Genomic DNA, 15,833 nt, shown 5'->3' on the forward strand with positions numbered 1-15,833 from the left:
TTTGGTTAGTACATTATACTTACATAAGAATATATAACACCTATGATTAAATTAATGTTGGCTTGAGAAGCATTAATAGCTAGTTTTATTAAGGGATCCTTTTATTTTCATCATAAGATGTGGCCTTTACAGGATAGCTTTTTGCACTGAGCAATTGTACCGGTTCCATCCATTCTCTGGAATTTATCATGCATTGTATCATTAAAACCTGTTAAAAAGGCAACTTTTCTTTGGTGTATTGCATGATAGTCCAAGCCTTGGAAACCTCTTCTTTCTGGACAAAAGCATGGGTGATTGCTGAGTCATTCACAGTTGCTGTAGCATGATGCCAGACCCAACTATCCAAAGGTTTAGGTGACTTTCCATCCATGAAATGGTTAAATCAGTAATACAGATAAATCACTTGCAGAGTAATTGCTAGCTATATAACCAAGAAGAGTTGGTTGTATAGCAGCTATGCCTTACATGCTTTAGAATTAAATGAGATGTGGGAAGAAAAGAGGGACAGTATTGAGGGGAGACAGCTCAGAGGTCTTTGTGGGATATTAAAAAGATAAAAGTCTCTAGGGTTCAGTAACCTCCTGAGCCTTTTTTCCTTCCAGGAGAAAATTATCCACAAAGTCCAAGAAATGGAAGTCGATATTTAACTTGGGCCGCTCTGGATCAGAATCAAAGTCTAAACTGAGTCGAAATGGGAGTGTCTTTGTAAGGGCACAGAAGCTCTCTGGTAAGAACACACCTTTCAGTTAAGTGTTTCTCTCTGAAGCTTTATCTTGTGATGTTGATAGCATGGGGCAACCTGTATCCACATGCCACTAATACCATTAGACTTGGGATGGTCTAATGGGGTCATGCTTGTTGTGTGGTTTCACACACATCTCGTTTTCATGTGATGGCAAGAAGCAGCCTTTCAGGAGGATATGCCAGACAGCTACAGTAAATATTTCATTTTGGTGCCTAAACAGGTTCCTCTTGTCCAGCTGTCAAGTTTGGGAACTTGGAAATTCTATGTAGGTTTGGATTAGTCCATTCCAGCACAGTCAGCCTCTGCCTCCTAATGTTCCTTACATGGCACTGGGTGAATGGCTGTCCTTTTAGCCTGTCCTTCTGGGTTGTCCTTCCACTAAAGGGCAGTAAGAACCAACTGTGTTCAATGTCTTTCTGAAAAACAAGGTACCAAGAATTCCTGTGGCTCCTGGCTTTCAGGACTTTGAAGGAAGCCATTGCTTTTGCAGAATTTCCAAGAGAGAAGTTGTCTTTTCTTCTGGCTGTAATCCCAAGTTCTAGCTTGTTTTGAGCTGCAATCTCTTAAACACCACTTCCTAGAAAATCAAATGACAGTGCCAATTCCCAGTGTTCAGAAATTATGACTCAAGTTCTGAAAATCAGGAACTTGACTTATAAGTAATCACAGTTTTTAAAGAAAGCATACCCTTTTTTCTGAGTTCATAAAGAAATGTTTTAGGTTTATATGTCCTAGACTTTTTAGTATCTCCAAGTCAAGGAATTTAGTTTTTAAAAGAAGATAAAGATGGAATTTTTATTTATATAATCTCATGACTCCAGGAGCTGGTGTCTGGAGGACCACTACCAAATATTGCAAGACTTAAAATAAAATAGTTAACGTTGGCAACATTACCTACCACCACATATATGACAGTCTCTGTTTGTATCAGAAATTAGTGTGATGCCAAATGCTGGATCCAGCTTCTTTTGCACCCCTGCCTTCCCCAGCTTTTGCATGTACAGATGGCTTTACATAGAGTGCCTATGGTAGACCTCAAAATAGCTCTCTATCCTATTTTGATCATGGGATCACCTTTTCACTTTGATAAGGAATACTCTGTCTCAAAATAGTGCTAACCCAAGGATGCCCAGGAATGACTGGAGCCCAGTGATCGTGAAGGCTGAGCCTTGTTCCAGGAACAGTACTGAGCAACAGAGGGCTGTACATTTCCATGAGCAGGACACACAGATGCAAAACTGTGCACAGAGTTTTAAGTACTGAAGTAGTGCCTTTCAGAAGCAGTACTTTTGCACTGCCATGTTATATTTTTGTGTGCTCTCTGCTTACAGCCTAATGTGAGGAAACACATGAACTTGCTGTTGAAACTAAGCACATGTAACACAGCTTGTGTCCATGCACAAAAGTCTGTAAGTCACACAAAACGCGAGCTCCACAGGTTGAATTCTGTTCCTCCTGGAAAGTTGAGCCAGTACTCAAGACATCATGCCATATAAATGTAAAAAGTAGCCAGGACTCCATATAAATGCAAAAAGTAGCTGGAGTTTCTCCTATGCTCATGCAAAAGTTAGAGCCAGAAGCCTTAATTATATAAACAAATGAAGTCCAACAAGCCTGCTCACTTTCTGCTTTACCTACTTTGTGCAACTCTGTAAACAGCAAATTTTACTCCCAGACATTTTCCAGATCTCCACAGACCCTTTTTGGGCTGTCAGAGGCTAACTTGTCTTCCTTGCCAGCTACATTTCCTCATCCCCCTTTTTCAAAGCAGTAACAGCTACAAGCTTCCAAAACCTGTCAGGAACAGACCGGTAGAGTGTCGAGTAACAAATGGCAGCTTGTTTCTGGACAAGCAAGTCCAGCTAGAATGACCAGGAAAATAGGTTTCTTACTGCCCTCATAAATTTCCCCGAGTGCTTGCTGGAGGCAGGGCATGCTCACATCAGCAAAAGAGCCAGGGAGTGCAACATAAAAATAACCCAACATTTGCTATCAGGAATGAGAGGTGAAAGGCATTTATGTCAGTTTAGTTAAAAAGTGCCCCACAACCAATAGCCTGACTCGATCAGGGAGGGCAGTGGAACACAACAGCTTTTGGGATGCTTAACTGCTTCACAGTGGAGATGGTGTTGACTGGCTGGGTTAAGTATAGCTCTCCACATGTCCAGCAGGTGCAAAGCTGTTGTTAGCACTAGCAGATCCCCAGCTGTGCGGACAAGTGTTGTGGGTAATAAGCCACGTGGTGCAGATACATGGGGGGAATGCTTGAAAATGGAAAATTTGATGTCTGCCTGGCACGCCTGTCTATATGTGCGTAGTCTTTGATCTTTATGGGCTGAAGCCTGCAAAGCCACAGGATCTGATACCTGCTTCTAAAACTCTTTTTTCCACAGAAAAAGCAACTATTCGGCCTGCAAAGAGCATGGACTCCTTGTGTTCTCTCCCAGTGGAAGGTGAGACATCAATAGTGTAACGGTGAAGGATTGCAGCTCTGCATTCTCAGCATCATGGATCATAGAATCATACAATGGTTTGGGTTCAAAGGGACCTTAAAGATCTAGTTTCAATCCCCCTACTATGGCCAGGGATACCTATCACTAGATCAGATTTCTCAATGCTCCATCCCACCTTGCCTTGAACACTTCCAGGGAAAGGGCATCCACAACTTCACTGAACAGCCTGTTCCATTGCCTCGCTGTCCTCAGTGGATGCAGCAGTCTGTATCTTTGTCTATCTCACCATGTTGTGTATTTTTGTATGGTGATGTGTGCCCCCAACTTTGTGTGCATGCATTTTTGACCCTTTTCTGCGTCATTTATGTCAGTGCATGCCCCTGAGAGTTACCACTGTGTCTAGCTGCATCTTTATTAGCAGTTGGATTGCTTTGATTTCTTTTTTGGTTATTCTGGGCATGAAATTCCAATTCATAAGTGAAAAGTGCTTGCAATAAGACAAAGCTTGGCATGTGCACAGCCCTAGACTTGGTTGCATCTGGTTAAGAAGGGTATCCAATAAAAGTCTTGGGTGATTTCCACTGGAGGGCATTCTATCCAGCCCTGCCTGCCCAGTTTGAAGGAGGCCCCAGGGCTAGAGGCTGGAAGGTCTTCAGTACCTACTGTTCCTATCTATCTGGGAAATGTGTTAACCAGGGCAGGACTCTTTCCTGGGGGGATTGATGAGGGCTCCTTACAGGGTAAGTTTGTTTGCTAGTGCTTTGTTTCCCATTGACTTCCTCCTGTGTTCCCATCTCTAGGGGAGGATGAAAAAGGCAGGTTCAAACGGTCAGTGACTACTGGAGGGTTTTTCGTTCCGACGAAGATACGGACAGGAGGAACAGGCAGCACATATGACCTCAGCAAGGAGAATGAGTGGGAGCGTGAAGGATCTGCCATGGGGGCCAAAGGAAGCTCAGAGCTGAGTGGGGAGAAAGGTCCTCCCCGGACACTACAGGTGAAGTCACCCCCTGAGCAGCTGAAGGTTTTCCGGGTAGCAGAGGATGCTGAAAATGAGCAGACTTCAGCCAAAGGAGCGCTCATGTTCTACACCTCTGAAACAGCAACCAAGTCAGGCTTCCCAAGCAGCCTCTTCCCCTTGGAGGCCTCTCCTCGTCACCAGAGGAAAGCCCTGAACATCTCAGAGCCATTCGCTGTATCTGTCCCCCTGCGGGTATCCGCAGTCATCAGCACCAACAGCACACCCTGCCGCCTGCCCACCAAAGAGAAGCTTTCCCTTTCCAGCCTAGAGGAGCTCTCTTCCCTAATGGTGGAGAGCACAAGCCCCTCTGCTCTGGAAGCAGGGACCCACACAAGGACAGACCTGGCAACGGAGCGGAAGGAGAAACAGCTGGAGCCCACTCTGCCAGTGGCAGCATCCAGAGGTACATTGTGTTAAGGGGGGGGCTGTGGATCCTCAGTTGTGCTACTGGAGGTGCCCCACAGCTTGGTGGCATGTAGGTTTCTCCAGCCTGCTCTTGTGGTGGAAAAGAGACCAAGCTGTAGCAGGGTGGGTGTTGACTCTGAAAGCAGGTCAGGTTGGTGTTTGTTGCAGCAAAGAGACCGGGGAAGTGCCCATGGCCTCCCAGAAACATCCTGCTGTGCCTGGAGGGAGCTCTTCATCTTTTTTAGTTGGTATTGGCTTTTAGCAGCACCACTTTTTCTCAGGACACAAGTTTTCAGTCACAAACAGTTACATCTTTCATTTGCATTTCTGATCCAGGCTCTCACCCTGAGGAACTGGTGGAAGCCAGGAAACCTGAGTCCTTAGAAACTCCACAGCCAGCTGCAGAAAATCAGAAGACATGTGGGCAAAGCAGCTGCACAAGCAGCACCAAGAGCCCCCAGCAGTCCTTAGAGCAGAGAACCACCTTGGAAGAAACACCAGTGTCGGAGTTTCATAAGGGGCCACTCCTGGAAGACAGAGCAGAGCAAGGACAGCTCAATATGAAGGATGTCTCTTCAGAAGGAAGCTGTCATCAACAGGAGTTAGAGACAGCTAAGACAGAAGAAGGATCATGCCTAAGAGATGTGGTAAGCAAGAAGACATGAGAATGAAGGTGGGGGATCATGTCATGGTAGTGACTGAGAGGTTGTTTAAAGTTTCATCGTGTCTGTAGTTGTGAAAACTCAGTCCACAGCCTAGGCAAAGCAGAGTCAAGAATAGACCATGAATTGATTTCACTTCTATCCACAGCACCATGTGGTGATTTACCTTTACATAACTACCTACTGTCCCCTTTTGGTCTTCTTTTCCTGTAACTATACAATTTCAGCCTTTACAATCTGTCTGCTCTGAGACTCTCCAGATGTGAGACTGTCCGGATGTCTGAGCATTTTGACCCACGGTCTCTGAATTTCCCTTCTATTTTTGCTGTCCCATTTGTCCTGGACAGCCTGAACAGTCCTTTATTCTTCCATTCGCCGCACACAAATTTTTTTAAATTCTTACTATTTTTGCCTCCTCTGTATCTCTAGCAGAGCCTTTTCACCAAGTTTCTTACAGTGATACTCATCTCTGGACAGCTATTTAAAGATCTGTTGGCATAGCTCCTTGAATAGATTATTCATTCGCGTTTGTGTGCATTTTGGGAATGCGTATTCTCTGGCAAGGCCAAGCGAGCCTGAATGGGAAGAGCTGAGAAATGGGCTGAAATATTCCAGCTACTCATTCAGCTCACTGTTTCAGTACATCTGTCCAGACCTCCTTTTGGCTGCACCTCGGATCTTCTCCTCCATAACCCCACTTGTTTATAGACGTATTTCCTTCCTTGAACTGGTAGCAGTATGTGTGTCTGTATTTCTGTACCCATGAACGTGCTCATCTGGGACCCTCTCTGTTCTGAGAGAGCTGTTTGGGGAAAATTGAGGGGTATTTACTGGTAGAGTTGTGAGCTCCCAGGTCATGGCATTTCTTTTGTTTTTCAGACTGAGGAGGATGCGGCAAATGCCCTTCTAGAACCTCTGTGGCCAGAGATACAGCAGGAACTGAAAATTATTGAACCTGAAGAGGAGCTCTTGCTCTTGCCAGCAGCTGCCCCCAAGACAAGCCGAACTTCTGAATCTTCTTCTTCAGTACAAACAGACCATCTTTCCTCTGGTCCAGGGCAGAGTCCAACACTAGCTGAGCAGACATCTTCAAGCAGAGCATCACAAGTAACTCAGGTGCCCTTATTTGGTGCCAGCAGCATGGAGCGACAAGACAGCCCTCACGACTGCCAGTCTGATGCAGTTGCACAGCAGAGCTGTGGCTCAGCCCTACCTGAACTGAGTACTCTTCCAACTGGCACAGCCACTCCAAAGAACCACCACCCAATGGTGGACAGCAGGAGTGAATGTCTTGCTCCTAGCCTGGACCAGAAGATTCATAGTCAATCGGAATTTAATAAGATTGCCCCAAATGATGGATTTTCTTGTTCCAAAGGAGCATGTCCAGAGTCAGGGAGAGAAAAAGATAGCACTTGCCAGCAGCAGAGGGAAAAGGATGGTCTTACCAGAGTCCAGACTCAGAGGGAGAAGCAAGAGATAATGACTACTGATGAAAGGGACACATTCTCCTCCAAGGCACTGAGTGGAGATGGAATCCCAGAGGTGAAGGAGGGCCATGCTGTTAGCAGAACCCAGGATGCTGGTGACCAGGATGATGAGGACGCCTGGACAGATAATGTGCAGAGCTTAGAACTTGTGGAGCCATGGGAGGATCACCAGTGGGTTACAAGCCCTCTCCATTCCCCCACCTCTAAGGACATTCAGGAGAAGATGATACAGGAGTTTCATCCACAGAGCCAGAGAGCAGAGACAGGCCTTTCTCTTAGACCACGATTCAGTCGCAGCCTCTCCCTGGACAGTAAAGACACAGTGATGAGTTTATGGACTATCCCATTCTCTTTCATAGATGCCACTGAGCAGCAGCAACCACACAGTGACATTCTGTCAGTGACCTGTGAGCTGTCCAAAAGAAAACCCGTCTCTCCTTCTTGTTTGGGCAAAGCTACGCAAGATGAGAATGGCCCAAGTCCTCCAGAAGAATCTCCAAAACCTGAGAAGCTGAAGTATGCCCTCATCAGGGAGGAAGTACCAGCTGAGAAAGCAGGACCCTACAGAGTACCTCTTTCAGAGCCAGAGGAAAAGAAAGTGGATGTGAGCAAAGAAAACCCTTGGACCTCAAAGCCTGAGCTGTCTTTGCCCTACCAAAAGAGCCCAGACAGTTCTTCACAGACAAAGAACACAAAGGAGGAGTTATCCATCTCTCAGGACACTGCCCTGGGAGGAGAGACTGTCACCAAAGCATTGTGCTCTGCCCCTGAGTCACAGCTGAGTAATAAAGGTGAAGAAACACCTCGCAAAGTAAAGACTAGGCCTTCCTCCCTCAACTTGGATTCGCTCCTCCCAGCCCCAGATTTCTTCACATTCGAGAACCTGTCCATGCCATCTGCCCCTGGGAATCTCCTATATGGGCAGAAGGAAGTAAAAAGCAGTGATTCTGTCCCATCCCTGCCAACACACTGCCCTGCTGCCAGTAAAGGTGTTCCTTGGGGGTCTAGTTTCAATTCCCCTGTGGATCTAGACTTGGATTACCTGGCAGTGGCCCATGCCAGCACTGGCCGTCGTAACTCTGCCCCCGTCAGTGTGTCGGCAGTCAGGACCTCCTTCATGATTAAGATGTGCCAGGCTAGAGCTGTGCCTGTGATACCGCCCAAGATTCAGTACACCCAGATCCCCCAGCCCCTGCAGGCTCCGAATGCTGCTCCACCTGCTGAGAAGAAGGAGGCAGAAGCCAAGCAGACCATCAGGCAAACGCCATGGGTGGCATGGAGTCACTTGGAGGCCCCTAAGAGCCCTCTGACAGAGAAGAAAGCCAAAGCAGAGAAAGAAAACAGTGACCCAGCTCAGAAGGACTCAGCCTGTCCCTGGCATGGCAGCCTTGGCCCTCCACTGGAGCCATCTCAGTCCAGTCATAACCCGTCTTTGGATGCCCCCGTTCTGCGACGAAAGCGCACCTCTGGAGGGGAGACAGCTGGAGATAACCCACAGTCTTCAAAGATAGAGAGGCCATCAGGGTTCTCCAAGCCTTCCTATAGATCTAGGCCTGGGAGGCCCCAAAGTCTGATTCTCTTCAGTCCCCCTTTCCCCATTATGGACCACCCCACCACTTCAGCAGACTCCAGGGTATTATTATCACCCATAAGGAGCCCCACTCAGACCACCTCTCTGAGCCCCATTTGTGGTGATCTGTCTGAGACTTCGCGGACGACACCTGAGGGGGTGACACTGCGGAACAAAATGACCATCCCCAAGAATGGCCAGAGACTGGAGACATCTACCAGCTGCTTTTACCAGCCCCAGAGGCGCTCCGTGATTCTGGATGGACGAAGTGGGAGGCAGATTGAATAGCAGCTGCTTCTCCTATTCCTTTTCTGTGATGGTTGGGATGGGAGTGTCCAAGACCAATTCTGTTGCCATTTTGCTGTTGTTATTTTGTGCAAGATGGACTTGAATCCTCTATGGTTTCCTGCAAAGCTTTTTGCTATGGAAGGTCATAGTCTCTTTGTCTTGCTTTTCCTTCCCTATCTCACCTCTGCTTAGTCCCTCACTGCCTGCTTTTTTTTTTTTGTAAGCCAGTCCCAGGGAACTTGCATTTTCTCGTGCTTACTGTCTAACAAGCCCTGTGAAAGTCTCATCCTCCCTATGGAAGAAAAGGAAAAATAAATCTCTGTATAATTAGAAAACAGGGCTTGAAGGAAACCCTGTTACAAAACACTGCAGCCCAGGGTGCTGAGGAGATAGATCCAGATGTTTAGGAACTCTTCCCATTGTTTCCCAGACACTGGTGAAGGCCTGTTTGATTTAGACAGTGTAAATAAACAGTGCAAGAGGCTGGGGATAGCTGAAGGGGAAAGTGAAGCTGGCATGAGCAGGTCATAGTCACACAGGGTGTGAGACACTCAAGGATGTTCCAATGACAAACCTACAACCTGAACACTGCCCCCAGCTCTATCCTTGCATCAAAGATGTGCTCTTTCCAGCATGTGCAAGCGCTGGAATGAAAGCAGCTGTACAGGAAACGCCTAGTTGTTCTTTTAATCTTCCAAGTCTTGCTCATGAGTTTTGTGTGCTCAGCCACACCTTCCTCGGGTAGACAAGATCCATGTGGATGAGGAATGAGTGTGCAGCTGGATGCCCAGAGTAGAGACTTCTCAGGCTGGTATCAATGACAGCCAAGATGTGGTCATAACAAAGTCCAGTATCAACTATTTTCATCATTGCTTAAAGCCAGGTGACACCTCTGCAGCTATCTCTGGCTGAGCTCCACACTGCCAACAGGAGAGAAAAGAAAGAGGATCTCCTGATCTGCATGTTCTTGGGCTATTGCCCTCTTGTACCCTGACTGACATATCTTTGACCCTTGGTCTTTCATTGCCACTGTGTGGCATGTCCCCAGGTGCTTCTTATTCCTTTAAACTTCCACTCCTTGTGATTTTACACTATTCCTTTGAGAGTATGGCTGGTTGTCACCTCCCCAAACCTCAGCGCTTTCAGACTGATTAAAAGTGTGGTAAAGAGGATGATTTGTGGGACTGCAGAACAGATCATGAACAAGTCCTGAGAGGGAGATTTGAAGTGAATTAAAGTCTCTCCTGAAGGGAACATTAATGTTACAGGAAAATACAGGTTCAGATATGCAACAGCTGCTGTGGGAATAGAATTAAAGCTTCCTTTATAAAGCCTCTAACTCTACATTCTCCACAGGCTCATCTATTGACTGCTTTGTGACCGTGGGTGATTGCAAAGTCAGGCACAGCCTAGGCTGTCTCTGCAATTTAAGTGTCACTAGTGACTACGGAGGAGACAGGTACACAGGTGTTACTGCCAGCACTGAGATTGTCCCTGTAATGGCACTTACAGGGGCCATCACTCCTGGAGATGTCTGAGTCTGTAGGCCCTCTGTTGGGTATCATGGGCTATAGTTTAAGCAGTAACTGAGCATCTGTTACGAAGTGCTATAGCCACCAAAATGAGGGTCAGCCAGAATTTCCCAAAGGATGTATGTTTAGGGCTTTTTTTCTGAAGTACTAGCAGTTTCAAATGGTTAGTAAACTCAACCCATGAGCTCCTAGTCTGACTGTCACTTTATTAGTGTTATTGTGGCTGGAGGGCCCTGAGCCTGTATGATGCTTTCTCTCCACTCTTTGATTGCTAACGGGAAGAGGTACCAGAGTAGCTTTTAGAAGTTTTGGGTCCACAAATGCAAGCAATATATCTTCAGCAGAATTTTCTCCTGCCATATGCAAAGGTAGTGTGAAAAAAAAAAGAGGGCTTTTCCCTGTCACCAGTTGCAGTCTTTGATCCTCCCCACTGTACTCCTCATGTGTGCATAATGCCATATAAGAGGCAACAGAGCAGAGAACTAAATCCATGCTGTCGGTTTTGTTAAGGGAGAATAGTAAACCAGATGAGAGCCTGGAGTTTTTGTTTGGGTCCATTTTCTCTCACAGATGTCAGCCTATGCTTTAGCTGGGCAAGCTGTGGACAGCAGGCCCAGAATATGCAGCTTCACGACAATTGTATAATTCTACTCCCAGACCATAAGATGCCTGTGCAGCCTCCTATAAAAACCAGGGAGTTGCCAGTCCTCCATGCTCCTCATAGTTAGCACAGCTCTAGGCTGCATTAACATGGCACCCAAATGCCTTTTTTATTGCCTCATGAGAAAGCTTTTAATCACCATGGCTGGGTTAATGCCAAATGATTCGGGAAAGTGAGATATGAGGTATTGTAAGAGTTTAGAAGAAGGCAAAGTTGTGGAAATGATGCCCAGGGGTTTTTTTGCATCAACAAAATAGTTTACTTTGGACAAGGATTTATTCTCTGAGTTCCTAGAAGTTTTGACAGCCAAGGCACCTGGAAGAGAGCTAAAGAAGCTCACAAAATAATGTACCAGAAGAAAAAAGAAAATGTGATGAAACCTTGGCATGCTGAAACCACTTTTTTTCCCCCTCCTTATTCTCATATAAGTTGATGTATGAACAAGAAATGAGGTCTGGCAATTTGTATATAATACACTGTCTCAGCTCTTAACAGCATTCCGCTAAGTAATAGCGCTTTTGGCATAAGTGGTGAAACTCCTGCAAGAGAAAATTATTAGAAATCTTTACTTAATATTAAAGATCAACCTCAACTAAAATCTGTATCCAGACCATACTTTTTAAGGATGTTTCAGAATTTGAACTCAGATCCGGGTCCTGGATTTTAATTAAGCAGAGATGCTGTAATGATATGTCTATTTTGTAGCTTGATCCTGTTTCTTATCTACAATTTCATCTCCAGCCTTCAGCTGATGTTCCAAGAGCGCTTAGATAAAGCCTCAGGTCCTGCAGAGCTGAAAGTACATGCTTAGTTGCAAGGTGCACCGTTGGACAGGTGTCATGATTCTCAACTTCAGACTCAGCCTTCTGCAGAGTCTGTGATGCTTGATGATGGATCCATTTGATACTGGTAGTTGCAGTCAGCTTGAAGGACCAGAGTTTGATAGTTGGCCAGAACCAGAAGACAGATGCCATCTCCCACTGAATGGTGCTGACTGTGTGGCAGGAGCTTCCTGAGATCCAACTTCATTAAGCTATCCCTGATGTCAGTTTTAGGGTCAGTCCTGATCTCTCTAAGAAAGGATTTATGGGTTTTTCTCCTTGTTTTGAGATTTGTGTTTATTTGTTTGTTTGTTTGGAGTTCTCTTTGTTTTTTTATTGTTTATCTGTGAAGCATTATGAAGAGGGATAGATTAGATTTATGGGAGAAAGGTCTGGCCCAGAGTTTGAAGTTTTGTGTACCAGAGAGCTACTGGTTGTTCTTGGTATTGAAAAGACTAAATAGACTGGCTCATCCTTTGCAGCTCCACAAAGATCATTTTAGGGACCCAGCAGTACATTTCAATTCTCCTGAGGCTGTGAACAGTGTAAAGGCTATTCCCAAGTTTGCAGATGGCCCCAGTATCAGACATGACATATCACCAGCATATGTTGCTTGTGGACTTTTACCAGTGGAAGGCAAGTGAGTAAATTGCACTTATTCTTCCCATGTAGTCGGGGGTTTGTGCAGCTTCTGTTAAATGTAGCTTAGAGTGAAATGGCTGAGCTGGCAAAGATGAGAATCCCCTGACAGAAAGGAGGGACACGGTTAATGTTAGCTTGTGTGGGAGCTGCCTTATTTGCAGGAGAGTAAACAGAAAGGAAGACTGTGTTTTACCTTATAAATCCCAGTCCTCTGGGATGTCCTTCTCATGGTATGACTGCAGAAAGACCGAAGTACTTATTTTTTCACCTTTAGAGCTTCAGAGGAACTTAGATCTGTATTAGAGAGCATCCATAAAGCCTGCAACATTTTCCCTCATCCAGAGTCCAAATGGTGCAATAAAAATCTTTTTTCTTTCTTTATTGATTCTGAAATGCCTGTCGTGGTGAACACTTTTTAAATTTATACATATATATATATATATAAGATCATTCTATATAAATATATTAAAAACAAAATGTAATTAAAATGAAGGAATTGCCTAAATAGTATTTTACACATCTGTGAAACTTGGGCTGATGCATGGAACTGTTTTCTGCTGCAACTTTTGCAGCACTGAGAGTGTGAGATCAAATGTGGGCTTTTTGCCCACAAAGTAGCTAATTAGTTCTGGCTAATCTGTGGTGGGCAGAAGGCCTGAATACACCTTCCTGAGCAGGATCTTGTCCAGGGAGAGGAGGAATAAGATCAGGGGAGACCAGAGTGCAAGGACTGATTTAACTTTCCACCATAATCTCCTCCCAAGTCCTTGAAAATGCAAACAGTCTACTGAAGCATATATTATCTTTCAAGCATGCCCAGGTTTTGCAGTTGTCCCTTTTGCTTGTCTCCACCTCTAGAAAAAATGAATAAAAATCTCTAAGGAGGGGGGGAGAAGCTGTAGCTGATCCCTATTTGTTTTAGCCTTTGCTTGCTCTCAGTTGATGAAAAGGCTTGGTGATAACTAGTTCTGCTCCAAGCAAGGAATGGAAAGCTTGCTACTGAGTTTGACTGGAGATGGAGTAGGACTGTAACAGCCCCAGAAAGGAAGGATGGCAAGAGGTAAGAGCTTTCTCAGGGCTCTGTGCAGCAGTCCAGACCTTAGATCTTGTGCTTGTAGGCACTGGTCCCTTTGAAATATTATTTGCTGCCAGGTCAAAGGAAGGGCTGGAAGTCAGACACTGTGAAAGGGACTGTCCCAATCCCACTAACTCTGGTTTGTGATTATTTTTCCTGCTAGCTCTGACGAATTGCATTTTTGTTAAGCTTTTTTCCTCTGTGTGGACTTGCCTGCCCCCCGTGCCTAATTGTGGTTTTTTTTTTTTTTTAAAAAAAAAGGAAAGAAAAACAAAAGCCACAAAAGAAAGATGTTTTGCCAGGTCTCAGCCATTAGATTAAACTAGAGTTTTCATAAAAAACAGACCTGTGCCCTAATGATGTTTTGGAACATTTTCCTTTTCCCGGATTTGGTTTATGAATGCAATGCAAACATTTTTGTCTTCCTCTGACATGGAGTTTGAGCCCCTCTTTTGTTGTGTGAGTGGCCAGGGCACAGAATTGTGTTTGTGTGGGTTTGGATGGTGGGGATTAGAGGTTAGGGCCCAACCACACACTTTTCTGATTGGGGTTATGAGGACTGCAGCTGCTTTGCAGCTCTGGAGATGAAGTGAGGGCTTGGAGACTTCTGTAGAATTACTGTTACCTGACATACCTTAAAATTTTCAAGGGTAAAATTATCTTTTTTCTTACAATTTCTAGTTCTACCATGCTGAAGTTTCCGTGACGTACAACCGTGTCATCCCATTTAGCACATCTCCTGCAGAATTCTGCCTTGCCTGTAATAATGCAGAGCAATGCAGAGTGCAGTATGGAAAAACTTTGAGATCCCAGTGTTTGTATAGCAGAAGCCAAGCTGGAACAGAAGTTACTATGAAGCCTCTGGTGCATCATATATGCACTTCTGTTGCTTTGTAAAGGACAAGCAAGAATTTAAGCAAATTATGAATTTAGTTCCCTGACTCTCATTAATCCAATCTCTGAGCTGTAGCATGGAAGTCAATATTATTAGTATGTGCCCCTTCTATCCTGGGAACAAAATAAAAAACAAAATAAGGAGGGGGGGGGTGTTCTTGTGGCTGTAGCCTCGGTGGATGTATTTGTAGTGCAGCTTGCTCACTGTTCTCCCTAAAAACCAGATGAATCATTAGGTTAAATGAAATACTTTTTTTTTTTTTTCCTACTCGGCAGCTGAACTCAGAGCTTGTCTCCCTTTCCTACCTCCTTCATGACTTCAGTTTCCCTTTAGGGAAATGCTTGGGTTGTGCTTCCTGCTTACCATGGCAACTGGCACACAAAGTGAGAAAGAAAATCATGTTTGTTGAACTCTGAAATTGTTAGCCAGAGCCAATTACTAGTTCTGTACAAGAAACAGTATTTTTCTATTCTTTGTGCCACAGAATCTAGCAATGACTTGGCCATAGGGCAAGAGGAGAATCCTAAACTGCCCCACAGCATTCCCATGGTTTGAAAGTTAAGTAAAAGGCACACTGTAGACCTGCTCATGCTCCAATCAGCACTGCTCTCTAAATCAGGGTGCTTAAACACATGGAAGTCTTCAAACACAATTTCACCCAGTTTCTTTTGCCTGCCTGACTTAGGACAATTGTCTGTGTAGGTTGTATTGGAAGCCACAGCTACAACATTCTGAATACTTTCAGCTAAGCCAAAACCAAGATTAAGCAAGTTCCCAAACTGGCTGTTAATCAGGAAGCAATCTAACCACTCAGTGTGAAAGAGCATTTGATACTGGTGTCTCACACATCCTCATTGCGCCCCAGAGTCCAGAAGCTGTGGGCAACAGAACATCTAGCTGCTATTCCACTGGATGGGGCTAAAGGTCACCTGGCAGCAAAGGAAAAGGCAGGCAGTGCAGAGAAGGAAATTTAGCCCAGTGAAGGAGACTGGCACAAGGCATCAACAACAGCAAAAAGAACAGAATCATAAAGATCAAGACAGAGAAAGACAGTGAGATTTCTGAGTTAATTTTCCATCTGAGCAGGATAAACTTTTGAAAGAACATGCCTCACCACATGCATTTAGTGTTTCAGTGTTAAGGACTAGAAATGAATGGGACCTGCAAAGCTCAGACCTGCCCAAGTCACGATGCCCTCAAAAGTTAGATACAGTATGAGTGTTAAAACTTGAATATTTCCTTCACTCCATAATTAAACAGAATAGGTATTTTCTCATGTCTTAGCAAACCGCAGTGTGAGATAAACATTCTGCAAACCTAGAAAACTCATAGGAATTATGTCATCCATCTTAAAATGGGACCTGTTTTCTTCCATAGCACATCTGCTGCAGGGACTACATACTTGTATAATTTAAATCCCTTATCTGAAAAGACCAGGAAATATTTGAATTCAGTGAGAGGAAATGATTTGAAAGAAAACTTTGTAGCTGCTTAAGAAAGAACCACAAAGCACACAAACATGGGAACAACCAGTTCTGGAGAAAGGAGAATAACACATGATAATTATTAAACAGAG

The 15,833-nt window shown here is 44.8% G+C and overlaps 1 protein-coding gene across 2 annotated transcripts in view; it reads left to right on the forward strand.

Annotated features, from left to right (window-relative positions):
• The window catches only part of ARHGAP31 (Rho GTPase activating protein 31), a 198,848-nt gene extending 186,180 nt beyond the window's left edge, over nucleotides 1-12,668 (forward strand). For both annotated transcript variants that reach the window (XM_051779629.1, XM_051779628.1), the window contains 5 exons: nucleotides 603-727; nucleotides 3,139-3,198; nucleotides 3,999-4,622; nucleotides 4,961-5,271; nucleotides 6,166-12,668. In XM_051779629.1, the coding sequence (XP_051635589.1) occupies nucleotides 603-727; nucleotides 3,139-3,198; nucleotides 3,999-4,622; nucleotides 4,961-5,271; nucleotides 6,166-8,631 (3,586 nt within the window). In that variant the 3' untranslated portion in view covers nucleotides 8,632-12,668. The remainder of the gene's footprint in view (nucleotides 1-602; nucleotides 728-3,138; nucleotides 3,199-3,998; nucleotides 4,623-4,960; nucleotides 5,272-6,165) is intronic.
• The last annotated feature ends 3,165 nt before the right edge of the window (nucleotides 12,669-15,833 follow it).

This window comes from Manacus candei, unplaced genomic scaffold (genome assembly GCF_025592945.1).
Source record: "Manacus candei isolate 608988 ecotype Guabito, Panama unplaced genomic scaffold, ASM2559294v1 h1tg000014l, whole genome shotgun sequence".
In the NCBI taxonomy this organism is placed as follows: Eukaryota; Metazoa; Chordata; class Aves; order Passeriformes; family Pipridae; genus Manacus; species Manacus candei.